We start from the raw sequence: 26,920 nt of genomic DNA, 5'->3' as shown, positions 1-26,920 counted from the left end.
AATAATGAGCATGTACCATGGGCAATGTACTTATATCATTTAGTCTTCACAGTAGCTTTTGGAAGCAGATGAGGAAACAGGCACAGAGAGGTAAGCCGTATGCAAACCATGATACTACAACAAGACAATACAGCTTGCTCAAATTCTACCTTAAACAAGGTGAATGTGTTAATAAATATAGACATCCTCTCATATTGTGCATAGTAGTAAGAAAAAAAGGGACTCATAAACAACGAGCCATTTCTAAGTTAAAGATATAGTTTAGGGAAAGCAACTTTAAAACACTTGCAAAGAAATCAGAGCAGAATCAGATGCTTGGTTTTTTTTGTTTGTTTTCCTGTTGTCTCAGACATCACTAATTTGACAGCATTATTTTTGAGTAACTTATCTTCACTGAGTCTTTTCAAAGCATACAAAGTTTTCATGGGAACATCATCTTTCTTAAATTATATATTTTGTAAGTTAAAGTTTATTTTTTGAGATAATTGTAGATTCTCATGTAGTTGTAAGAAATAATACAGATGGGTCCTGTGTACCCTTATCCATCCAATTTCCTTCAATGGTAACATCTTGCAAAACTATATATATATATATTACAGTGTCAGATACCAGAGAGAGGTTTTAAGATAACTAAAACTGTCTCTTGCATAGATCAAATACGCATACCTTAGATACCAACTAAGGGATTCGTGTTCATTTTTTGTTGGCAGTTTCAGTGGGGGAAATGAAGGCAGAAGCCTAGGAATAGCTGACTGAAGCACAAATAGGAAGTAAGGAAGTAGAGACAAGGAATGAAGACCCTTCCTTGGAAAAGAATGAATGTTAGTTAGAGAGCATTACTGAAAGATTGTTTTTTAACTGGGGGAAATATTTTTAGGCTGAGGTTGAATCAGTGGAGAGAAAGGTTGAAAATATAGGAAAGAGTTTTACAAATTGTCAACCATAAGTGTGTAATAAGACTCAAAATTTATTTTAATGAATAATATATAGAATAAAGATTTATGGAGCAAGGTCCCAGAGGAAATGGGAGAAGATTGGGTTCAGATTGGAGGCAAGGAGGTAAAGAGGGGTAAACAGATTAATTTGTGTTTGAGCCTAGTGGTTTTGTTCATCTTTGCAGAGCTCTGTGGAAAGAGGTAGGAAGTTTGAGAAGAGTATTGAGGGTGGGAACAGTTGCTGAGATGCTGAAGGTGGTGCTGAGCAAAGGAAAGGAATAGGATTGTTGGGCCTAAGGAAAGAACACATTTGTAGCGGTGTCGGTTTGCACAGTGGGTCAAGGGTAGACTTGAGAAGTTAAATTGGGAGTTTATTAGCAGAGAAGGATGTGTAGTCATGAATGGATAGACTAAGGAAGGGCTGAAAAGTGACTGAGTTGGAAAACCGTTATGAGTTATTGAGGGAGACAGAGATGGAAGAGAAGTTCCTAAATTGAAAAGAGGATATTGGAGTTAAGATTTCAGAGGTCAAGGCATTTTAGATTCATGTGGTCCAAAAGAGTGGGATAAGGAAATAGCGTGAAGATGAAAGGCACTATGATTCATAAAAATTTGGAGTGCTAAGGAGTTTGTATTTTATCTTGAAGTTGATGGGAAATCATCAAGGAAGGGACATGACAGTATTAACCTTTAAGAAACCCTACTCTGATGGAAATGTAGAGAATGGGAAAAACTGGAAGCAACCAGATACATATTGCTAGGCACTTTTGCACCCAGCTGAAGGGCGTGGTCCCATTTACAGCCCCTGTAGAGGGGAGAGCTTTCAGGCTGCTAAGTTTTCCACCACAAAGTTTCTGCCCTCTTGATTGAACCCAGTTAGCTGAACCAATCTGTCTTAATTACGGTGCTCCAGGAAAGATCACACCCCTTCAGATGTATTTTGCCCACAGTCATCTTCTTTACAAATGTAATTTAACTCTCTTTTTCTGGGTTAACCTCGGGAACAACTAGCTCCTTAATATTTTTATGCCATTGAAATTTTGGGGCCAGATATGGCCACAGTGGGTGGAGACAGTATACCTTTTCTTGCATTTCGCTACTTTTCTGAGAAGATCTGGAAGTATTACAGAAACCCTCAGGCATAGAGTTAGTTTCTCTGATCTGGAACAGTTACTTTCTAAGTATATTTTTTCTGTTTACATTTGTCTCTTCTATCACATTGTAAGTTCCTTCATAGTAACCTGCATTGAATTCATTTTGTTATAATGTGGTGCCTAAGTATCGTAGTACTCTGGCCCAAAAATACATGTTTAAAAAACGTTCAGTGAGGGATTTCCCTGGCGGTGCAGTGGTTAAGAACCCGCCTGCCAATGCAGGGGACACAGGTTCGAGCACTGGTCCGGGAGGATCCCACAGGCCGTGGAGCAACTAAGCCCCCAGCGCCACAACTAATGAGCCTGAGCTCTAGAGCCCGCGTGCCTAGAGCCCACCCAACGCAGCCAAAAATAAATAAATAAGAAAAAACAAAAAAAAACCGTTCAGTGAATGAATGAATGAATGAATGATGGCTCCTACAGACTGAGGGAGCCTTGTTCTCCTGTGGGCTAGAATGATCTCAAGGTCCCAACAAGTCTGCCCTGAAACAGGCTCAGTTGTAATGCCCAAAGAGTGCTCAGACTAACAAAAAGTGCCACGCCATCCATATATGCTTAATCTGGATGTAGTTGTAAAGAGATCTAGCTAGCCCGTTTCCGGATCTCCGAAGAGGCGGGAGGCTCTTTTCCGTATGGTAGCAAGACTGCCGCCTACCGGAGCCAGTGAAACCGGTTTCCCTCCGGGAAAGAAGCCGACTACTTTCCGTACAGTAGCATGGTGGCCGCCGGCGGGGGCGGCCATAGCATCACGCCCGGGGGGAAGAGGCCGCCGTAAAGGAGGCGCCGCTTCCTCTTATTACTTCTCCCGCCTCCCACCGGCTGTCGTAAAAGGGTGAATGGAGAGCGAGTTGTTGGGGGTAGAAAGGGAGGACAGGGGGCGCGGAGTCAGAGTGGCGCAGCAAGTGGCTGCAGGTGGCGAAGGTGGCGGGGTGTGGGGAGTGAGGTAGTGCAAGCGTCGCGGAGGAGGAAGCTGAGAGTGTCAAAAGAAAAACTAAAGCTGCAGTCTGGCCTACTGGTCCGGGGGCCCCCGAGCCCCCGCCCGGTGAGATGGACCTCAACCGGATCATCCAGGCGCTGAAAGGCACCATCGACCCGAAGCTGCGGATTGCAGCTGAGAATGAACTCAACCAGGTAAGGAGCAGGCCTGCGGCGCCCCCCGCCGGCTCGCCGGACTCTCCCTCCTCGGCGCCCCTGATCTCCACCCCTACCCGGGCCCCGGGCCCCAGACCCCGACGCGTCTCTCGGCCGGTTCCACCCTCGCCCCAGCCCCCGCCCCGGGGTCCAGTGGCGCCGCACTCTCCGGATTTTTTCTCAACGGCTCACGCACCTGTTGGCCACCTTTGCATCTTTTCATGTCGTTTTCCTTCCCCAGTGCAGTTTGTTCAGCCTGCCTGGTCCGCAAAAAGAAGCTTTAGCAAGCTTTACTAGTGTTTTCGGGATGTGATTTCTTTTCCTTAAGTACGCTGACTTGGTGGGAAAATTCGCTTAAAATTCAAATCTTTGAGTTCAGCTTTTCTGCAGACCCAGCCCTTTTTAGGTGTTGCTGTGGGAAACCCTGCCCATCGCCTGCTTCTGTGGGGTTGGCAGGACCGTTTAGACACTGATTGGCAGAGTTTTGTTGGAGCGTTGGAGAAATGCTGTCGGGAGAGTGCTCTGGGAAAAACAGGCAATTTTTATGGTGTTAGTGCTTTGCGAAAGACTCGCCGAGTAGTAAGTGTTTTTAGGGATTTCTTATAAACGGTAAAATGTGTGAGACTTTCTTTCATTCCCCATCCTCTATTCTTACTAACTAGCCTTGACCATGTTCCAGCGATACTACCGACATTTCCAAATTTAATGATCCCAAACTCTAGCTTGTATTTTACTCCCCACCTGTAAGAATGAATCAGAGACCTCTCAGTAAAAAGTACGAATTACGGTCCACCCCCGGGATAGATTGACAGCTGTCTGAGGTTACAGTAATCCTTAAAATGTAAAGGAATATACCTAAATTAGTGGTTCTCAAAGTGTTGCCCAGGATGAGCAACATCAACATCGTTTGGGAACTTGTTAGAGATGCAAATTATGGGGCTTCACTCTAGACTTAAAGAATTAGAAACTCTGGGGATGGGCCCAGTTATGTTTTAATCAGCTAGCTAGGTGATTCTGTGCTTCCTGAAGTGTGAGAACGACTGTCCTAAGTAAATGTTTCTGTAGGAGTTCACTTAGGTTTTCCCTGGTTGGAGTTGACTTTAAAGTGCAAATATCCATTGTGAATCTCTGAAATGGGAAATCTGGGTGGAGTAAGTGTGAATCCAGGATTTCCAAGAGATAGGAGGGAGAGTGAAAACACTGGCTCTGGAGGGAAGGTTGAGTTGAACTGAAGCCCAAAGGGAATGCATTGGTGCTTCAAAGAGAAAAGGATTCTCACTCAGAATAGGGGAAAGTTAAAGTCGGTACCTGTCCCAGGCTTTGCAGAGTAAAAGTACTATATGTTGCTTGGCTAGAAGAGTAGTAATCCAGGCACTGGTTAGGAGGAACAAAGCAAGAGCTGAACTTGCAATCTACCAGTATGAACAGGGGAGTTAGCCTGTTTCTCTTCACAATGAGGCCAGATGTTATACTGATAGTGTTGACAGGGATTATGTCTTTGCTATCATATTGTACTACCCTGCCTCTGTTAGCCTACCCTTGCTTTGTTTCTGAGTCATCAGTATATAAGTGCAGTTGAATTTAGAAGTGGAAAAGGTAGGTAGGAAAGTCTACAGAACTGCAAGAGACATTTAGGATCCAATTCTACCCTTTTCTTCGTGGTATTTCAATCCAAATCCATTCCAACCTCACTCTGCCCTGCCCCATATCCACCCAACTAATCACAGACCACAATTTCCTCTGCAACTTCTAAAAGTAGCTTATTGCTATGTCACTCATTTAGCATTTATATTTAGTATAATGCTTTGGATTGTAATATGCTCTAAGTATTTTTTTGAATTGTAAGTAGACGACCAAAGTATAATGTCATATAACCTTTTAATAAAACATGGTTTTAATGTCGGATTTTGTATGTTTATCCTTTACCTCCACTGTAACCTCCTTTTTTGTTGAATAAACAGGTGGGTAATCTACCATAAATGATTACGGTCCAGCTCATTTAATATTTTAGTCTAGGTCCCCCCATGATAAATATTCTCTGCGTAGGAAATAGGGGCAGTTTCTACAGTGTACTGATTGATTTGTCAGTTGCCATTTAGAAGAGTAGGCAGTTTCAAAACATAAAGGCCTGTGTTCCAAAGGATAAATTCTTTTGCACCTAGATTTTTTTTTTTTTTTTTTGCGGTACGCAGGCCTCTCACTGCTGTGGCCTCTCCCGTTGCGGAGCACAGGCTCCGGACGTGCAGGCTCAGTGGCCATGGCTCACGGGCCCAGCCGCTCCGCGGAATGTGGGACCTTCCCGGACCGGGGCATGAACCCGCGTCCCCTGCATCTGCAGGCGGACTCTCAACCACTGCACCACCAGGGAAGCCCCAAAGGATAAATTCTTATTTGGAACTATATTTTTCTGTAGCCAACATCTTTCTGTTACCAGTGACTGGCTCCTTGACTGCTATATCCGATATTGTTTCTCTGGAAAAATGTGTTTTCAGTTTCATTGGAGGATATTAAGAATAGATCCTGTACACATTCATCATTGTCTTTAAACCCAGCAGTCCCTTTAGCAGCAGCATAGGGAAGTAGGAATGGGTAGATATCTTTTGCCAGTAACTCATCCAGAAAGATGACTTCTTTTAATAAATCATGGCCTCAAAAGGGAAATCAAGATATTTACTTTCATTGCCACGCTTTGGAATCTCTCCTTTTCCATGCATCTGTATGTATCATTTTTTTAATAGTGTTTATTTATTTTTACTTGTTGACAGTTTGCTTTATTTATTTATTTATTTATGGCTGTGTTGGGTCTTCGTTTCCGTGCGAGGGCTTTCTCTAGTTGTGGCAAGCAGGGGCCACTCTTCGTCGTGGTGCGCGGGCCTCTCACTATCGCGGCCTCTCTTGTTGCGGAGCACAGGCTCCAGAGGCGCAGGCTCAGTAATTGTGGCTCTCGTGCCCAGTTGCTCCGCGGCACGTGGGATCTTCCCAGACCAGGGCTCGAACCCGTGTCCCCTGCATTGGCAGGCAGATTCTCAACCACTGCGCCACCAGGGAAGCCCTGTATGTATCATTTTTATTGCCCTTTAAGAGAGTTTGCTTCTATGAATAACATATTTATTGGGTTATTTGCAGGCACTACTACAAGACTCTGCTCTCATGGACCTTACATTCTAGTGGGGGGGATACAGAAAAGTAAATAATACAATTTTAGGTTATAAGTGCTATAGAGAGTAAAGCCCTAGAGAGAGTGTTGGTATGTATAAGTAGGGTGATCAGTCTCTGAAGAATGGCATCGAGCAGAGACCTAGATATTGTGAAGAAGTGAACCCGATGAATGGGGAGAGGAAGATAGGGAAGAGCAAATTCAGTAAAGCCCTTCAGCTTGGTGTGTTGGAGGACTGGAAAAGTTAAGGTTGAGGGAGCAACGAGGCAGAGTGGGAAAACATCAGGTTTTGCTTTAAATGAATTCTCATAAAATGCAGAATTTAGCTAAGCAAGGAAACTTTATTTTCAGAAAACTTCACAGGTATGAACCAAAATCCTCAAGAAATCATTGAGAGATAGTATTATTATTATTTTTTAGAAACTTGAAGCCCAGGGTAGAAAAGGAAATTGGATAAATATTTGTAAGGAAAGTAGTATGAGAATATATCTGAATTTACCACTGAATGTTTTAGCTGGTCAAATTAATGTTGATTGAATCAAGGCTGAAAGAAGACAAAAAGTTTCAGAAGTTCTCTGAAATGTCAAAACAGTTGTAAAAAGAGGAGTTCCAAAATGTGTACAATGGCAACAGTGTTGAAATAAAGTCTCCACTATAACTACTTCCAAATAAGTAGTATTAATCTAAGTGTAAAGGTTATTTTGTACTTATGTATAATAAGTAAACTATGTAGATTAGAACTAAACAATATATATGTTTCAATCATTGATTCACTCAGGATCTTACAGTATCTCAAAAGTTATAAACATGAGTTATTTTACAAGAATGTAAATATAGAAGGTGAGACTGAGCTAAATCTGTTTTAATTTTGACTCCTGTAAACTGCTATTAAAAGAAATCTGTTTTCTTAAAAACTACTTTAAATTTCTGGTGGTTTCAGTTTACTTTATATACAACAGATTTAAGATTTTGAGGCTTATACAGGATGAAAGGAAGAGCAACTATAAGATAATTTAAAATTTTACTGAAGGATGTGGAAAGACTTGGAAAGCATAATGTTCCTGGATGGAAAGAATGTTTTAAAGATGCCAGTTTTCTCCAAATTTTTGGTCAAACATTTATCTTTTTTTTTTTCATATGTGTTTATTTGGTTGCACCGGGTCTTAGTTGTGGCAGGCGGCTCCTTAGTTGTGGCATACAGGCTCCTTAGTTGTGGCATGTGAACTCTTAGTTGAGACATGCATGTGGAATCTAATTCTTTGACCAGGGATCGAACCCCGGCCCCCTGCATTGGGAGCGTGGAGTTTTAACCACTGCACCACCAGGGAAGTCCCTGAACATTTATCTTAATAAATGCTATTACAAATAATAGGAAAGGTGATAAATTTAAAAAATGGAGTGGTATGCATAAACCTAGTGGTGTACTGAAAGGGATGCACCATAGATCCAGGCTCCTGGGAGGACGTAAGCAGAAAAGACTCTGCGTCATGGTCTGGCTTTAGCCTCACTGAGTATGAGTCTTTTCTGGGAACGTCAGTGGGCAAGGCCAAGTGTAAGCTCTGGGAATGTGGCAGGCCTGTACTAGACAGGTACTAGGTCCAGGTACTAGACATCTGGAGGATATATGATCAGAAGGAATAGGCTGCTCTCTCTTTTTTTTTTTTTTTTTTTTTTTTTTTTTGCTTCTAAAATTACCATGGCCAAACTCAGGAATAGGTCAAAGTAGAACATGTCTATGGGGAGAAATGGTCCAGGCAGCAGGCAGTTCATCAGCACAGGCTCACTTGGGCATTGTTAAATTTAAAAGATGCTCTGGCAGGGAAGAGATATGGGAACATATGTATATGTATAACTGATTCACTTTGTTATAAAGCAGAAACTAACACACCATTGTAAAGCAATTATACTCCAATAAAGATGTAAAAACAAACAAACAAAAAAAAAAACGATGGCTAGAACATAATCAGTACTCAATAAAATTTGTTGAACAGATAAAAAAAAAAAGCTGCTCTGGCAACAGAGAGCAGCTGGTGACGACAGCTCTCAACACTGTCTTGTGAAGCACACTTGTTCCAGTCTGGACTGGTTCCTCTCTATAGCTTATGCACAGCCATTGTCCGTTTTCTGTGTTGGATCTCTTGTTTTCTGTAGCCCATGTTTTCCTGTTTGTCAAAAATATCGTAAACAAAATTGAAGCACAAATAAGCTGGAAACAAACACTTGCAATGTATAAGTCAAATAAAAACTTGAGATTAAATTCATAAAATAGCTCCTAGAATTTATTAAGAATAAAACAAATATTCCATTTACAAAAGGGTGAGGGGATAAAGGAATCTGTAGAAGAAAACAAATAGCCAACAAACAGGAAAAAAAATTCAAACTAGAATAAATGTAATTTAAAATATGAATAAGGTTTAAAAGTTTTGAAGGAATGATAATGCTAATCCCTATATTAGATAGATGAACACGCATATTCTACTCTTGGGAGTATAAATTGCTACACCCTTTCTGGAGAGCATTTTGACAATATATGTCCAAAAAACATAAAATTGTTCTTACTCATTTATTCATCAATTTATTCTAAGTAAATTTTTCTGACTTGGAGTATTTTAGTAATCTTCATTTGGCTTTGGAGAGTTTCTCTCACTTTAAAAGTTTTTCTTTTATTTGGACAGTAATGTATTCAGGAACAGGTGCTAACAGTTATTCATTTATATTGCCCTATTTTTTTATAAAATATTTCTTTGTAATTTCAGTCTTACAAGATTATCAATTTTGCCCCCAGTTTACTTCGGATTATAGTCTCTGACCATGTGGAATTCCCAGTACGCCAGGCAGGTGAGTTGGTTTTTTTTTTATCCTTTATAAGTTTATTTATGGGTAAAAGTAGGGCTAGCGTTTTATTTCATTTCTAAATATCTGCTTTCTTTGAAAACATAGGAAACTCACATGAAGTATTTCTAATGGCTTAAAAACTCACTCTCTTTTTCCCTGGAAATGTAGAGGTCCATACTGAGCTCTTAAATCTATCATAGCTTTTTCTTTCCTCTTCTAGCTTCTAGCTACAGTTCCTTTTCTCTATAACCTTGCCATTTTTCCCTCTTAGCTTTCCCAGTTTTAATAGCTTTATCTTCCTAATTTTTAATGATTCCTGGTGGCCTTGCCTTTGGGCTCATAGATTAAGACCATGAATTTGTATATATTAATTTGGTTCCATTCAGGCATCAGATCATGGAGATAAGGTTTACATAGGTGTTCTTAACCACATGATTGGGGAGCAGGACTTTTGTTATAAACATGAAACTTACTTTTGAGTCTGTGGGATCTTAGGGTAGTTCCCTCATGTTGTGTATTATTATTATTTTTGCTTTTTTAATGAACTGGTAATTAGAACCCAGAAGGTTAAAAAATGGAGAAAGTCTTAGAGTGTAATGAGTCCTGGAAAGAGAATAATTTCATGATAAAAGGGGTAAAATGATAATACCTAATTTAAAAATATGTAATTGAAGAGACTTAAAGAATTATGTAAGTGATATGTACTAATAAATAATTTGGGCAATATAGAAAAATTGAAACAAAAATGTAGAAAAAAATTACCTGACATTCATCACTCAGAAATGACCATCATTAACATTGGATGAACGTTAGTCTTTGCATGTGTTCAGGTAGAAGGATAGATGAACAATATAGAAATGGGATTATATTATACATGCTGATAAAAGTATTTAGTTTTACTTGAACATAACAGAATAAAAATGTAGGGAATCATTAAGTTTTGGAAAAATATGATTTTCTAAATGATCCATTTGTGGTTAAGAAAAACCTATGGAAAAACATTCGCGGTGGAATTATTTTTTACTTTAATAAGGTTTATAAGACTTCTATGTAAGTTTTTTGAAACCACAATTCTCAATTTAATCTTTGTTTTATAAAATAGGGCTGTTTTGAAACCACATTTTGCAAAGTGAAACCTATTTTAATAACCTAAGTGTTTATAGGGCCATTGTGAATTTCCCATAAAGCTTTGTAGAAACAGTATTTTTAAAGATCTTAAAGCAATTTATTAAATTAATATGTCTTCTTTATATGACATATAAACATTACAAAAATACAGTTTATATTATTAGATTCCTCTTAATCCCACCCCCAAAGATACCTACTGTCAACTTTGGTGCATGGTTCTCTATTTCTTTTTTTTCTGTAGATAGGTTGGTTTTAAAAAGTAACAAAAATCTGTTTGTATTACACATGCTATTTTATAATTTCCTTTTTTTTCATTTAACCTTATACCCTTGGGGCATCATTCCATGTCAGTACATGTACATATACTTCATTCTTTGTAACAGTTATTCAATATTTCTTTGAATTAGAACTGCCATAGTTTAAGCAATCTGATATTAGTGTACATTTCCTTTATTGTCCCTTTTTGTGTTTTTTTTTTTTTTTTTTTTTTCCGGTACGTGGGCCTCTCACTGTTGTGGCCTCTCCCGTTGCGGAGCACGGGCTCCGGACGCGCAGGCTCAGCGGCCATGGCTCACGGGCCTAGCCACTCCGCGGCATGTGGGGGCTTCCCAGACCGGGGCATGAACCCGTGCCCCCTGCATCGGCAGGCAGACTCTCAACCACTGCACCACCAGGGAAGCCCCTTTTTTGTGGTTTTTTGATAGAGGCAATGCTGAAATGAACATCCTTGGACACATGTCTCTGGATGCTCGTGTGGATAGTTTCACAGAATAAATTTTGACAAATGGAAGTGCTAGGTCAATGATATTAACAATATTAACATTTAGAATTTTGAATCTTATCACCAAGTTGCATTTACTTGCTTTTTCTGTTAACAGTGCATTAGAATGCTGGGTTCCCCATGTCCTCACCAACTGTGTACAACTTTAAATCTTAATAACTTAAGTAATTAAGTTTTGATATAAAATGAAAATAGCATTTAAAGGCAATTTTTTCTTCATAGTTTATGTAGATTTCAAATCTGTTAGCCACATGATAGAGTTTGTCTTGGTGGTTGATCATGTCCTAATTTATTAGGACAACTTTCTACTTTAGAGCATCCATTTTATTAGACAGTCTGAAATATACTGTGTAGACTTCTACATTATCACCTAAATTTAAGTGCCATTTATAAATTTTCTGTTCTATTTAATCTATTATTAAAATACCAAAGCTCTAAGAATCTGATGGTGACACCCAGACAGATAATTTATCATTTTAGCATGACATTTAAAGAAGAATGATATGATCTTTGATTAAAAAATATCAGCCTGGGGCTTCCCTGGTAGCGCAGTGGTTAAGAGTCCGCCTGCCGATGCAGGGCAGATGGGTTCGTGCCCTGGTCCGGGAAGATCCCGCATGCCGTGGAGCAGCTGGGCCCGTGAGCCATGGCCGCTGAGCCTGCGCATCCGGAGCCTGTGGTCCGCAACGGGAGAGGCCACAACGGTTGAGAGGCCCGCGTACCGCAAAAAAAAAAAAAGAAAAAAGAAAAAAGAAAAAAAAATCAGCCTGTATAAAAAATTATGCTAATATTAAGTGGAAATAGTTCTGCAGAATATTCAGTGCTTGATTATTTTGTTTGTGGGGAATTCTAAAATATTCTTGCGATTATCAAGCAAGCTCATTAGTGAATGTCCTTTATTACCTTACTGTGAAGAAATAGGAAATAAATGTAATATTTTGATATTGGCAAGCTAAACAAAATAAATTTGGATGTTTGCTCCACTGTTTTCCTTTTGATTGGTAAGCTTAATAGCATTATTAAGGTTAACCTCAGTGTTCCAGAATACAAAACCTAGAAATAAACAGAAAGTTGCCTCTGATCAGTCCAGAAGCACTTCAAGAAGCTCTTTTGTTAAAACTAATGTGTCTTATTTGTAGGATACCCAGAATCTATTTAATCTTGTTTTAGATATATAATATATACACTTTGTTACCTTATTTCGTAGTCTTTAACAGATTAAAGTAATAACAAGGAGAGAAGGAGAGAGGGGCTACCAAATTACTATGAAAAATGGAAAAGCTTAAAAACATCAACTCAAAAAAGCACAGCATTCTGCTTCACAGAGTTTAATGGCATCCTTTCCCCTTTGAGGTTATGGAACCCAGTTGATCTGTGTAGTGGTGGCTCTGGGTCCAGAGGATAGAGTGTATGTGATGATTTATTGTGTTTGAGAAGGGGAGAAGCGTTTGTATGTTTTAAAACTAATTTCAAACTTAAGATGCTTGAAATTGTAAGTGGATTCTGCAGAAAAGCAAATTTTAATACTTAATTTCTTCATGATGAATTAAGATATTTGTATTTTCTTAGCTCTGGCAAATGTTAGATACTTGAATTAAATGATTAAAGGGAGATTTTTAGATTATTGGTACAGTTTCAGTTATTTTTGGTATATTTCCTTCATTATCTTTAGTAATCCATGATTATCCATGAGAGTAATTAATATTCTCTTTTCAAATTATTCATTAAGTTCAATTTTATTTTAACTAATTGCAATTTATTCCAACATATACAAATTTGTCAGTGTGCCTTTTATATAGGCCATCTCTTGTGGTGGCCCATAATAAAAATATTTTTTAGTTATAAAATTAATAGCATTTAATGACTGAATTATGAGTAAGTCCATGATTTTACCATGTCTGTATCTTTGCTGTCTGAAAGTTGTTTTTTATTTTCAAGACTAGTTCTATAGGGATTAAAATGGTATGTATAATATATTGATTTTTTGATTTTTCTTTTTGCAAAGATTAATCTCATGAAATCAGTCTGAACTGCTGACAGGTTGGACCATATTCTTAGATCATTTATTCATTTTTTTCAACAGTTTATGTATTTTTATTGCTGATGACTATGATATTAAAAAATAAATATACTGGGATAAATGATGGTACTTAGTCCAGAGCCTGTGTGGTCTGAATTAAAAAAAAGACAAAACCCCAAACTCTCTCCATATAGACAAAAAAAAGACAAAACCCCAAACTCTCTCACATATAGACACATTTTCTCCCGCTCTCTCCCTCCCTCCCTCCCTCCCTCCCTCCCTCCCTCCCTTTCACTCTCAAATAATTTTTGTTTTTATCCTAAAAAATGGAAATCCTAGGTGAAATTGTCTTTTTCAGACCTGTGTTGAATCAAAACTAATGAAAGAGGACCTTGTAGGATGTCAGGTTTATAATTTCATTGGGTTTCTGTTGTATTACAATGTAGAACACGTTGGTTTATTCTCTGTGGTATAAAGCTTCTACGTGCCAATTTAGTTTATGTTAAAATTGAGATGAAGGGAGGATTGGGTGGAGGGGAGAAGGGAGAGGAGAAACTTAAGGGAAGAAAGTTACAATGCTTTGCAGATCACCTTTCTTTATTCATATATATTATGTATATGTAAGAATATGACACTATAAGTAAGTATTAATTTACATTCAGTGCTCAGCTGGGATGGTTAGAAAACTTCACATCCCCTATCAAAATTCTGTAGCAGTATGTTAGCTTCTTTTAGAAGTCTTTTGTTAAATGTTGATGATTAAAAAGAATAGGAACAGAATCATTGATTATGTGTTTTGATAGAAATAAACAGGTAAGAAATTTCCTGAGATTTTCCAAAAATATTTGAAAGCTGATGTCCTTTTCTTTATTATTATATTTACAAGTGGCAAATATTTCAAAAGGGTTAGATAAAAATTACCGATACTATAGGTATTTCAAAATGGTAGTGCGGGATAATAGCCAGTGAAAAAAAAAACAAAAAAAGCAATCTCCATGAAGGACTGTAGAATTTCATGTGTTGTCAGTTCAGTATTAGGCATTATGAACAGTATGACGCTTATGGTCTCAAAGTACTTAGTAGAGTTTCATTTAGACCATCTTGTGTTTAGTCTAAGGATGCATACTTGAGTTCCTGGATCATTTTTCTGTCATGTAAACTCTGGAAGCTTGATTTAATGAGATGTTTTCTGCTTAGACTTGCTTTACTAGCTGAAGAGAAACTTTAAATTCTTATCCATTTTCCCTTCCCCACTTGGCTATTTATAACTGTAAGATTTTCCATTTTTGCTGGGTATCATGTTTAGCATTGAAGGGTTTAGCCTTTCATGCTCTGTAAAGCTGAATGAAAGCCATCTTTTTGATACTGCTACTTTAGCATTTTTTTTCTCTGACTTAGCTGCCATTTACTTGAAGAACATGGTGACCCAGTACTGGCCGGACCGAGAACCTCCACCAGGAGAAGCAATATTTCCATTTAACATTCATGAAAACGATCGCCAGCAAATACGTGATAACATTGTGGAAGGAATAATTCGGTCTCCAGATTTAGTGAGGTACATTATACTGTTTCTATATGCTTAGTAGGAAGCCCAGAATATATGAATTTGGAAGGTTGGATTTAATCATCAGCCTCAAGTCTGTTTTTTAAAAGAGATAAAGTAATGAAGATGGGCACTCAAAGAATACAGTTTTAGTTATTTGTTTTTGCATTTGTAATTCTTTGCCTCAAAATATTTTGCAAAAAAAAATTAGTTTCTATAAGTTGCCACAAAAAGAGTGGAGGCAAAAATCTAACGAAAATTGTTGTATAGATCCTTGCTATGTGAATAACCTATGTTCTTAGTTATGAGCTCTTGACTTTTTACTATCTGCTTTTCTTTCCCCTGATACAGGGAAATTGACTTCTGGGGGTTTTAACCTACCAGTTTTTGTAACACTTTACCTATCTTTTTGTTCATTTTTATGAACTGAGCTTCTTTTCCTTTGAAGAAGACAGGATAGAGAAAATATAAACTAGAAGAATTGTCTCTGGTTTTGCAAATTTGGATTAGATGCTATAAAGCAGCACTGTCCAATAGAACTTTCTGCAGTGATGGAAATGTTTTATATCCACACTGTCTGATATTTAGCCATGTGGCATAGCAGCCAACTGAGTACTTGAAATGTGGCTAGTGTAACTGAGGAACCGAATTTTAAATTTAATTTTGATTAAATTACGGTGTGTGCATGTAGCTGGTACCTGCCCTTAGTGGATAGCGGAGGTGTAGGTCAAAAAAATTATGCAATCTTAAAACAGGAGAAACAAATTCTTTTCACCATGAGCAAGTGATTAGGTTGCTTTTGAAAATATGGGAGGGAAATAGATGAAATTGAGGTAGGGGAATGAAATTATTTAACTTCAACAGATTAGATGTAACCTATCCCTGACTGTATAATGTACATTGGCATAAGCAGAAGAAAGGGAAGAAAGTGTGAGGATAACAGTGAGGAAGGTGGACAAACATTGAACACCTCTTTGTGCAGTTGTTTGGATAAGAAGAGAAAATAGGGGTATTGATGAAAGAAAATCATCATTCTCATTGGTTGCCCAAATGCCATCTGGCACTGGCTTCCCTGTGGTACCATCATGTGTCCATTTCTTGTCAAAATCTTTACATTTTCAAATCTCTCTGAATCTTGCAAGCAATGTTTCTACACTTTAATATATGAAAGGATGGCTGTTCATAAACATCCTTTGCTTGGCTTGGAATTGAGAAAGGATTAAGAGGGTCAACCTAGGGGCTTCCCTGGTGGCGCAGTGGTTGAGAGTCCGCCTGCCGATGCAGGGGACACGGGTTCGGGCCCCAGTCCGGGAAGATCCCACATGTTGCGGAGCGGCTGGGCCCGTGAGCCATGGCCGCTGAGCCTGCGCGTCCGGAGCCTGTGCTCCGCAATGGGAGAGACCACAACCGAGAGGCCCGCGTACTGCAGGAAAAAAAAAAAGAGGGTCAACCTGAAGATGAAATTAAAAAAATGAAAAGTTTCAGTTTTATTGAATACAAATATGACCTATTTGTTGTTTAGGAACAGCTGCTGGTGGCACAAGAGGTTATCTTTATCTTTATTATGAGACAGTTCTTTGTGGCTTTGCTGCTTTTATGTCCTGAAGGCTTAACTGTAACTACTCTTTTTTTTTTTTTTCTTTGGTACGCGGGGCCTCTCACTGTTGTGGCCTCTCCCGTTGCGGAGCACAGGCTCCGGACGCGCAGGCTCAGCGGCCATGGCTCATGGGCCCAGCCGCTCCGCGGCATGTGGGATCTTCCCAGACCGGGGCACAAACCTGCATCCCCTGCATCGGCAGGCGGACTCTCAACCACTGCGCCACCAGGGAAGCCCTGTAACTACTCTTAAAGAAATATTCTCAAAGTTTACTAAAGGTTCTTTTGCAATTAGATTTGGAAAAGATCCTTTGCAAGGAAAGAACATTATTTGTTTCATTTCAGTGAAATCAAGTTATTGGCTGTTGAACTGAACACATATCTTTTTCTTGGCACTATGGAATCCTAATTTAGCTAGATTCACTCTCTGTCCATTTGCAAGTGACCATGTAAGGACATACTAATAGTTGGTAGAAGAGAAATTTTTTTCCCCTCACTTTCTTTTCAATCCCAATTATAGTTGTATCCAATTGAGGAAATGATTACTGACCTAAGTGTTATGAGATCACATCTTTCATAGCTTCACTTTGCGGTTTCATTAAAGAGATTTCTTCTTCTTTTTTTTATGTCTTTCCTGTTGCTTTTTTCTTTATTTCTTTGGAAATAGTTCTTAGCATTCCTCTTCAGGAATTACCAGCTAATGCTTGTTACTTCATACAAAAATTAGGATCTCAGGAAGCTGTGATAGGTGCAAAATACTGTGTGACTGGGAACTGATGATGAATGGTTCCAGGCTTTGGCTCACAGAGATGTTACCCGCTGTTATGTAGGCCTCCATTTTACTTACTTTGTCCATTTTTAGGCTAAGTTTGCCCAGTTGAAACGATAAAATACTTTTTTGGTTTTGTTTCCCCCTTAGGATATAATAACCAAAATACAAAATATAACAAGCAGGGAAATTTTACAGAGCTGGGGTGGATTCATTGTCTTCTTTTTGGAAAATTTTTTATGAATTTATTTTAAGTTTTTTTTTTTTTTTTTTTTTTGGTGTGGACCATTTTTAAAGTCTTTATTGAATTTGTTACAATTTTGCCTGTGTTTTACATTTTGGTTTTTTGGCCACAGGGCATGTGGGCTCTTAGCTCCCCGACCAGGGATCAAACCCACACCCCCTGCATTAGAAGGCGAAGTCTTAACCACTGGACCACCAGGGAAGTCCCTGAATTTATTTTTAAATTCTTTATAGAACTTTATAGGTTTTTCTTTATAGGACTGCTCTTTTTCCCTCAACCCCAGATAAATATCTATATAATGTAAGTACATAGGAATCAGAGTGTTTTTATGTACAATATTAGAGGTCTTTGAAGCCTGATATTTATAACTACTTAGATCTTGGACTTTTTCCCCCCACTTTATAGAGTCCAGTTAACAATGTGTCTCCGTGCCATCATTAAATACGATTTCCCTGGTCACTGGCCAGCGGTAGTCGACAAGATAGACTATTACTTGCAATCACAGAGCAGTGGAAGCTGGCTTGGCAGTTTATTATGTCTGTATCAACTGGTGAAGACATATGAGTAAGTTGATTTCTATTGGCTGAAGATACCAGCCTCCTGTTACTTAGAAGAATTACATTGCACAGAGGGGTCTGCTATGGGTGTTCTACAGAATTAGGTTAGATTGGGAAATGTTGGATTAAACACAGTTAAACATGTTTATTTACTACAGTTTTTCAAAGAATCTTTAATCTGCTAATGTACTAATCTCTAAGTTAGTGCTTCTCAAACTTATTTGTTAGTTTCAGAGGACCATTTATTAACAGTTTTCCTTGGAAATTTTGATGGAGAGGTACCTTAACATTTGTATTTAAGTAAGCACATCATTAAGTAAACCAAACATTTACCTTTTTGGATGCAAGGTGGAAAATGTTCAAGTTTCTTTGCTAGTGACTTTCTTTTCTATAAAAGTTGCCTGGGAGGTGTGGGACTAGTGTCACATTTAATAGCATTGTTTTCTAGCTTCTAAGGGGACTGCTGCTCCTGCCTGCAAAGTCCTGTAGTCTTCCTTCTAAAATGATTTTTAGAGTATATCTTAGATTTATACCTGTTAAAGTGACCTAAGAGCACCTAAATTTGTAAACTGTTTTTTAACTTCTCAAAGTAGGGTGGTAGACGGACAAATGTTTTTTCCACCACATTATTTGTTATATAATAGGAATGTCTATTTGAACTGTTTATCAACTTGTATTTTATAGCAAGAATTGTGGTATGTGAAAATTAATTTAAGTACTAGAAAAATTCATGTAGGAAAGTTGCAAAACTGTCTTGGATTTTTTTGAACTAGTCTAACTCTTTCTAGAAAGATTTTAGGTATTCTGCCTAAAACAGGGATATGCTCTTTCAAAGTTCCTTTCAAGTTTATTCTAGCAATCCAAACAGAAAATGTAAGCTAGTGTTTGGAATGTTATTGTTTTAGCTTTATGTAGTTTAAAAATATTATTTTTCATTCATTGTTTATAGCTCTTTTGTGGGGGGAGAAATTATTGTTCTCTCTTTTTGTCTTTGCTTATGTAGATATAAGAAAGCAGAGGAAAGAGAACCTCTTATAGCAGCAATGCAAATATTTCTGCCTCGTATTCAGCAACAAATCATGCAGCTCCTTTCTGATTCCTCACATTATTCTGTATTAATACAGAAGCAGATCCTGAAAATCTTTTATGCACTTGTGCAGGTAAGTTTCTATAGCAGAAGACAAATACAGTGCCTTGTATTTCTGCCTGATACATAGAAAGTGCTCAGTAAGTGTCAGTTATTGTTAAAAATTACATATTATTGTATATTCTCACATGTATTTCTTTAAAAAAATCCTTATGAGAGAACAGACTTTGAGAGGTCAACTTAATTGTCCAAGGTTATCTGAGTGGCAGGGCTGAGATTCAGTGTCCATATGCCTTTCACCCCCAGTGTCTGAAGTCTGGGTATGGAAGAAACAAGGTAGTTAACTTCCCTGAAACCCGATAATTTGACTAATCTGTCCATAGTATTCTGCCTGTAGATTAGTTATGATTATAGGAGAAGAGGAAGGAAAAGAAGAGAGTTCCTTTTTTTAATTGGGAAATCATATTGATCGTAGTTTCTTTGCATTTGACCCATTTAAAGCTAACAAACAAGATTGAGTGCCTCATTTACCTTCATTTAAAATACTTCCTTTTTCTTACCTGAAAGCTATAAAGAACATTAATATGGAATGTTTTAAATATAAAAATATTTAAAATTTAATCCTCAAAAGACTTGGGTAAGTTATTTCGATCTGGGTGGAGAAAGAATAATTGTTGTCAGTTTAAACTGTTTGATGTTGAATGGATTAAGGCTTTACTTCATGCTTTCTAGTTAAATTAGTCACGGCAAGAGGGTAGTTTCATCAGGCTAGACAGCCAAGATAGTTTGGTTTTGTTCTTGGCTTCTATCTGACTTAAGTATTTTCGTACTGTTCTAGAATATTTCACTTGAATAAAGATTTATATTTTTAGCCTCATCTTTTAAACTTTTAATAGAGATAGTCCAAGGCAGATTTTCCTTTTTTTTCAGCTTAGCCTTTTTTGGGGGGAGAGAGAAAGGGAAAGGAGGCACATCTGAGAAAAGAGAAGAAACTAGAGTACTAGGAAAACATATTCCTTTGTCCTCTTTTTTTCTTTTTCTAAAAGTAATAAGGTAGGAAGATGTATGGTGCTTTTGTTTTTGTTTTTCTGTTCAGAAATCTTCCTCAGGAGAATCACTTTGTGGCAAATATTTTTTATTCAGTGAGATGTTTTGCCATTAGATATAGTAATATCCCATTTATTCGCAGCCAGACTTCCCTTTCCCCATTGGGAGAAGCATAGCCAGGAATCAGTAAGTGAGACAGAGGCTGACGAAATAGTTTTCTTAAAGCCTCTACTTCTACTTGGTTTGCTAAGAGAACAAAAATCTAAAAATTTTTTTCTCAACATGTATGTGCTAAAAACCTAAAAAAACCAGAAAAAAACCCTCATCATTTTAAACCATTTTAGTAATCTATTATATGCTAATATAGTAATATTCTTTAGTGGGAAATCCTGGAAGCAAAAATTTAGAAGGCTTTAGGAGGCACAGTTACAGTGTTTATGTAAGTAAAAAGTGATTGTCTGACAATTTGGGATGAGGCAGAAAAATTTATGTTTTAAAAAGTATGATACAATGGAATTGATTTTATCTAAGCATTTATTAAATATTGTGTACAGGACTGTTGAATATTCTATACATATTTCAGAACTCGTTTGTCCAGAAGTGAACTCACTGTTACTTTCCCCCAGCCCTTAGCCTGCTCCTCCTATGTTCCCCATCGTAAAGCCAACTGACTCCCCACTGCATTAAGAACAAAGTGTTAACTTTTTCCCATGGCCTATAAAACCCTTCATCTCTTGCTTCATCTTATACCGTACTTAGCTTTAGCTTTGTTGTTTGCACTCCAGCCATATGGAAATTCTTTCAGCTTCATGAGCAGGTCATGTCCTCTGTCACTTCTGAACCTTTAAGGCACTGTGTTTCTGCCTGGAGCATTCTCCTTCCCCTTTATGCCCTGGTCAATTTGTGCTCCTCCAGGTCTTGGCTTGAATATCACTTCTTCTAGGAAGTTGTCTCTGATAGTAGCAGGCTGCATTAGGTGGTCCTCACAGGTGCCCTTATCAATATTATACTGCTTTTATCTGTACTATTTATCATACCATATTGTAATTCCTTGTTTAAATGTGTTCCCCCCCACCCCCAACTAGACTGTGAGCTTTACTTAACATTATGTCCTTAGTATGTAGTAGGTTTTGGACTGCATGGTTGCAGAGGTGCTATGCCTCATCTCCTGTAGCTCAAGGTGTAGTAGGGGTGGGGTTGCACACTGTAATACAGTGGACTGTGATTTCATGCCACAGTGTAGAGGAAAGTAATTGAAAAAATGTTTCTTGAATGTTTCATGACGTAAACATTTTCATTAAAGTCATTAAAATGAGTTTCCACCACAAAAAAAGATAATTATGGGAGGAGAAATTAAGTAAACACCCCTATTTACAATTGCATCAAAAAGAGTAAAATACCTAGGAATAAACTTAACCAAGGAGGTAAAAAACCTATACTCTGAAAACTATAAAACATTGATGAAGGAATTTAAAAACAATACAAAGAAATGGAAAGATATTCTGTGTTCTTGGATTGGAATAATTAATATTGTAAAAATGTCCATACTACCTAAAGCAATCTATAGATTTAATGCAATCTCTATCAAAATACTGATGACATTTTTCATAGAACTAGAACAAATAATTTACAAAAGACCCTGATTTGCCAAAGCAATCTTGAGAAAAAAGAACAAACCTGGAGGTATTATGCTCCCTGACTTCAGACTATACTACAGAGACACAGTAATCAAAACAGCATGGTACTGGCACAAAAACAAGCATATAGATCAATGGAACGGAACAGAGAGCTCAGAAATACACCCACACACCTATGGTCAATTAATCCATGACAAAGGAGGCAAGAATATACAATGGAGAAAAGACAGTCTCTTCAGTAAGTGGTGCTGGGAAAACTGGGCAGCTACATGTAAATGAATGAGATTAGAACATTTCCTCACACCATATACAAAAATAAACTGAAAATGGATTAAGACTTGGAAACCATAAAACTCCTAGAAGAGAAAATAGGGAGAAAACTCTTTGACATAAATCATAGCAATTTTTTTTTGATCTGTCTCCTAAGGCAAGGAAATAAAAGCAGAAATAAACAAGTGGGACCTAATTAAACTTAAAAGCTTTTGCACAGCAGAGGAAATCATTGACAAAACGAAAAAGACCACCTACTAAATGGGAGAAAATATTTGCAAAGGATATGACCAATAAGGGGTTAATATCCAAAATATATAAACAGCTCATACAACCCAATATCAAAAAAACAATCCAATTAAAAAATGGGCAGGAGACCTGAATAGACATTTATCCAAAGAAGACATACAGGTGGCCAACAGGCAAATGAAAAGATGCTGAACATCACTAATTATCAGAGAAATGCAAATCAAAACCACTGGATACCACCTCATACTGGTCAGAATAGCTATCATCAGAAAGTCTACAAATAACAAATGTTGGCAAGGATGTGGAGAAAAGGGAATCCTCATACATGTTGGTGGGAATGTAAGTTGGTACAGCCATTATGGAAAGCAGTATGGAGGTTCCTGAAAAAACTAAAAACAGAACCACCACATGATCCAGCAATTCTACTGCTGGGTATATATCTGGAAAAAAATGAAAACACTAATTTGAAAAGATACATGCACCCCAATGTTCATAGCGGTATTATTTACAGTAGACAAAATATGGGAATAACTTAAGTGTCCATCAATAGATGAATAGATAAAGAGGTGGTGTGTGTACCTACATATACACAATGGAATATTACTCAGCCATAAAAAAGAATGAAATTCTGCCATTTGCGACAATGTGGATGGACTTAGTGAAATAAGTCAGACAAAGAAAGACAAATACTCTTATCACTTATATGTGCAATCTAAAAAAATAAACAAATGTATATAACAAAACAGAAACAGATTTACAGTTATAGAGAGCAAACTAATGATTAACAGTGAGGAGAGGGAGGTGGGGAGGGTTGAGATAGGGGTATGGGATTAGGAGACACTAACTACTATGTATAAAATAAATAAGTAACAAAGATATATTGTACAGCACAGGGAAATATAGCCATTATTTTGTAATAACTTTAAATGGGGTATAGTCTATAAAAATACTGAATCACTTATATGCCCGAAACTAATATAATATTTTAACTGAACTATACTTCAAAAATAAAAAGATAATTTTATGAGGTAATGGAAGTATTGACTAACCTTATTGTGATAGTAATTTCATAATGTATATGTGTATCAAATCGTCCTGTTGTATACCTTAAACATACATAGTATTATATATCAATTATATCTCAATAAAGCTGGAAAAATAAAAAGTTTGACACACAAAGGGGTAAATGGTAAAAAATCACTTATCTAGAATCTCATGTTGAACAAATGATGCCTTACTGTATTATTATTATTTTTTACTTAAAAAAGTAGCTTAGGGACTTCCATGGCAGTCCAGTGGTTAAGGCTCCACGCTCTGAATGCAGGGGGCACAGGTTCGATTCCCTGGTCAGGGAACTAAGACCCCTTGTGCTGCACAGTGTGGCCAAAAAAAAAAAAAAAAGCCTAGAGAAATAATTCATGGCATGTATATTTTCTAGATTTAGAAAATTTAATTTACATACATATGTTTATAGAGCTGTTTTAAGTTAAATTTTAGGTTGAACCACCTGAAATTACTAACTTCACGGTCAGGTGTTAACCGTTTCATATATTTCAACCTTTCAATATAGATAAATTGCTGATTTTTTAGAGGGGAGGAGTTATTGTCTGATGTTGTTGTCCTTTGTTTTCAGTATGCATTGCCTCTTCAGCTGGTGAATAACCAAACCATGACAGCGTGGATGGAGATCTTCCGAACTATTATTGACAGGACTGTTCCACCTGTAAGAAAGGGCTTCTGTTCCTAAGAAGAATGGGGAAAACTTGGGTTTGGGTTATTTGTGGTAGATTGATTTATTATACCAGCCTGCTATTTAGAAAAAAAAAAAATTACTACTGTAATAAAAGTAATTAATGATACATACTCATTTTTAGAAAGTTCAGATAAACAAAATTAATAAAATAATAACTATTTAATCCTACTAAAAATGATAACCATTTTTAAAACTTGGTATTTATTCCTCTTGTCTTTTTTTCTCTACATTTATATACAACCATATTTTTTTTCTTTCTACAAAAAATATTACAGAGTCTTTATAGGAAGAAGTGATTAAAAAGGGTATGCTGACAAAATCTTATTAAAAAGTAATTTAAAAGGGTATACAGAAAAAGGAACATTAATGAAATTTGTTAGGAGGAGCAATCATATTTTATTTGTAAAAATGGTATAGATAGGTACTGTTTTGAAGTTCATTTTTCACTTAAAATCTATTGTAAATATTTTGTATGATTATGAAGTTTTTTACATTGTGTCATTTTTGTTGAATGCTTCATTTGCTAGATATTTAGGTTGTTTTAGTTTTTTAGTGTTTTAACTATAAGGATATAGTTAAATTTTTATGCACATACATGATTATTTTGTTTGGATAACCTCTTAGCAGTGTTTAAAGCTTTGACAGATCTTTAATTAATTGATTAGTTAATCAGTTAATTGAAGTATAGTTGATATACAGTATTATATTAGTTTCAGGTGTACAGCGTAGTGATTCAGTATTTTTATAGGTTATACTCCATTAAAAGTTATTAGAAAGTAATGGCTATAATTCCCTGTGCAAGACTTTGACAGACCTTGCAAACGGCTTTCCAGAAACAGTGCACTGGCTTATACTTTAATAAGCAGTGACTGAGAATGTCTGTTTTGTTAAATTCTAAGTTTGCCGGTTTGATAGGTGAAAGATGGTGTCTCATTTTTATCTGTAGTAACAGTGATACTATATTTCATCTATCAAATTAACTCAGATAATCAAATTAACTAAATTAAAATATATCAAATATTTAAAATTTTGAGCTTGTCTCCAAATGTGCAGTATTCCTTCCTTTGCCCATATCTTGGGACAAATTATGTTGAGGTTTAGTTTATACACATAAATGCACAGAACTTAGTGAACAGTTCAGTGAATTCTGACAAACATACGCTTGTGTTACTATCACCCAGAACAAGATATAGAACTTTTCTGGCATCTCAGAGAGTTTCCTTGAGGGATATGGTATTTTGTGTTTTGTTTTCTACTTATTTGGGCCTTTTAAAGATAGAAGATAAAACAACAGCACTGGTTGGTTGAAATTTGCTTTGCTTGTTTAATTCCTACCTAGCAATATATAAAGTAAGAATTTGCATTTGTTTGGCAGTCTGAATTCACATTTAATATTACTTAATTTGTATCAATATTTAGTCTGCCTTTGTTAGTCACACAAACCTTTTCATTATGTGGGAATTTTATCTGGGTGTTTTTGTCCTTCTAGGAGACTCTGCAGATTGATGAGGATGATAGACCAGAATTAGTCTGGTGGAAGTGTAAGAAGTGGGCATTACACATTGTAGCTCGTCTCTTTGAACGGTAATTCTGGTTATTAGATTTACAATCTATGGTTAGTATTTCAGTATTGGATATAATAAAATTGAATAGGTCCCTTGATGCTCTCTTTAGAGCAGCAGAGGGCAAAAAGTCACCCTCTGCTTTGTTTTAAAGCAGGCTTAACTATAATCATTGGCTTTGAGATCATAGTGAGGTGAACAGTCTTCTCTGGATCTTTCTATTCTCTGTAAAAAGGATCGAGAAATGATATTTCTGTCTGAAATTTTAAGTATGGCCTGGAGTCGAAGTACAGCTTATCATAATTTCATTTTGGGGCTTGTGAAAAAAAGGTAAAACGTTAGTTTCTGTCCCAATAGAATACATCTTTCAACAAGTATTTAAACTGGTGAGCATGCTTTGTTTCTAAAATTTGCAGTATTTAAACATTTTCTCTTTGTATTTTAAGATATGGAAGCCCAGGAAATGTCACAAAAGAATACTTCGAATTTTCCGAATTCTTTTTGAAAACTTATGCAGTGGGAATTCAGCAGGTAATAAACTTACATTTTTTAAATAGAAGGATGGTTACTACTGAAAGTAGTTAAGTCACTTCTGTCCATTTAAAAGTAGTTTACAAACATGTTAATACATATTTATAGGGGGATGAAATGGCAGCTCTGGGAATCTAATACAGTGCAGTCAGTTTTAGAACCAAATGTCCTAGGGTAGCTACTGCAAGAATGTCCCTTCTAGACTCCTAGATGCTGGACTGAAACCTTTCAAGTCTGTTGATTGATACTTGTGTAGCAGTCGCCAGTATTAGATCAGGTTCTTCAGTTAACTTCCTGATCTCACATGAGTTTCTTACCCTCTGTTTGTTGGAGCCCCACCTCTTTGTTCTAAGCTTTTATATCAGAAGATTTAGGTAATAGGAATTGATCTATTTCAAGAGGAGTTGAGCTCAGAAGTTAAGACTTTCAGCTGAGAACTTAACACATTTTTGTGGAAGTTTGGGAACCATTCTGTACAGTGAAAATTAGGAGTTCTTGAGAAATAATCCAAGTTGATATTAATATTTACAAACTACAAAGGATAGATGGGCGTGAAGACTATCTGTATTGCCATTTGAATCATGAAATTTTTGTTTCTATTTCAACAAATGAAATTCAGTAGTGATTGAGCATTGGCTGTGTCAGGGCTATATTAAGGAAGCAAAGATTAATCAGACATAGTAAAAGGCTTTCATGATACAAAGGGTGTTTCTAGATTTTTATAAATCTACGCAGATGAGTCTTCTTTACTGTCAGTGACAGAAAGTTCAAACCTGTCATCTTAGATGGAATACTTCCTTTTATGGATTATCATTTTGACTAGTATCATTTTATGGATTATCATTTCTAAAAATTACCTTGCAACAATTCAGGAAAGCTATGGCTATAATTTTCTCACAGATTATTTTTTTGGCCCGTGAGAAAGTCTGTAGGG

The 26,920-nt window shown here is 37.0% G+C and overlaps 1 protein-coding gene across 1 annotated transcript in view; it reads left to right on the top strand.

Moving 5' to 3' along the window:
* Positions 1–2,789: 2,789 nt before the first annotated feature.
* IPO8 (importin 8) overlaps positions 2,790–26,920 on the top strand; it is a 71,395-nt gene continuing 47,264 nt past the window's right edge. The window contains exons 1-8 of the mRNA XM_007452171.1: positions 2,790–3,220; positions 9,134–9,215; positions 14,540–14,696; positions 17,699–17,857; positions 18,854–19,010; positions 23,774–23,863; positions 25,383–25,477; positions 25,902–25,986. Of these exons, the coding sequence (XP_007452233.1) occupies positions 3,137–3,220; positions 9,134–9,215; positions 14,540–14,696; positions 17,699–17,857; positions 18,854–19,010; positions 23,774–23,863; positions 25,383–25,477; positions 25,902–25,986 (909 nt within the window). The 5' untranslated portion in view covers positions 2,790–3,136. The remainder of the gene's footprint in view (positions 3,221–9,133; positions 9,216–14,539; positions 14,697–17,698; positions 17,858–18,853; positions 19,011–23,773; positions 23,864–25,382; positions 25,478–25,901; positions 25,987–26,920) is intronic.

Source organism: Lipotes vexillifer, unplaced genomic scaffold, assembly GCF_000442215.2.
Source record: "Lipotes vexillifer unplaced genomic scaffold, Lipotes_vexillifer_v1.1 scaffold1, whole genome shotgun sequence".
Taxonomy (NCBI): Eukaryota; Metazoa; Chordata; class Mammalia; order Artiodactyla; family Lipotidae; genus Lipotes; species Lipotes vexillifer.
This window is presented reverse-complemented; position numbering and strand designations above follow the sequence as displayed.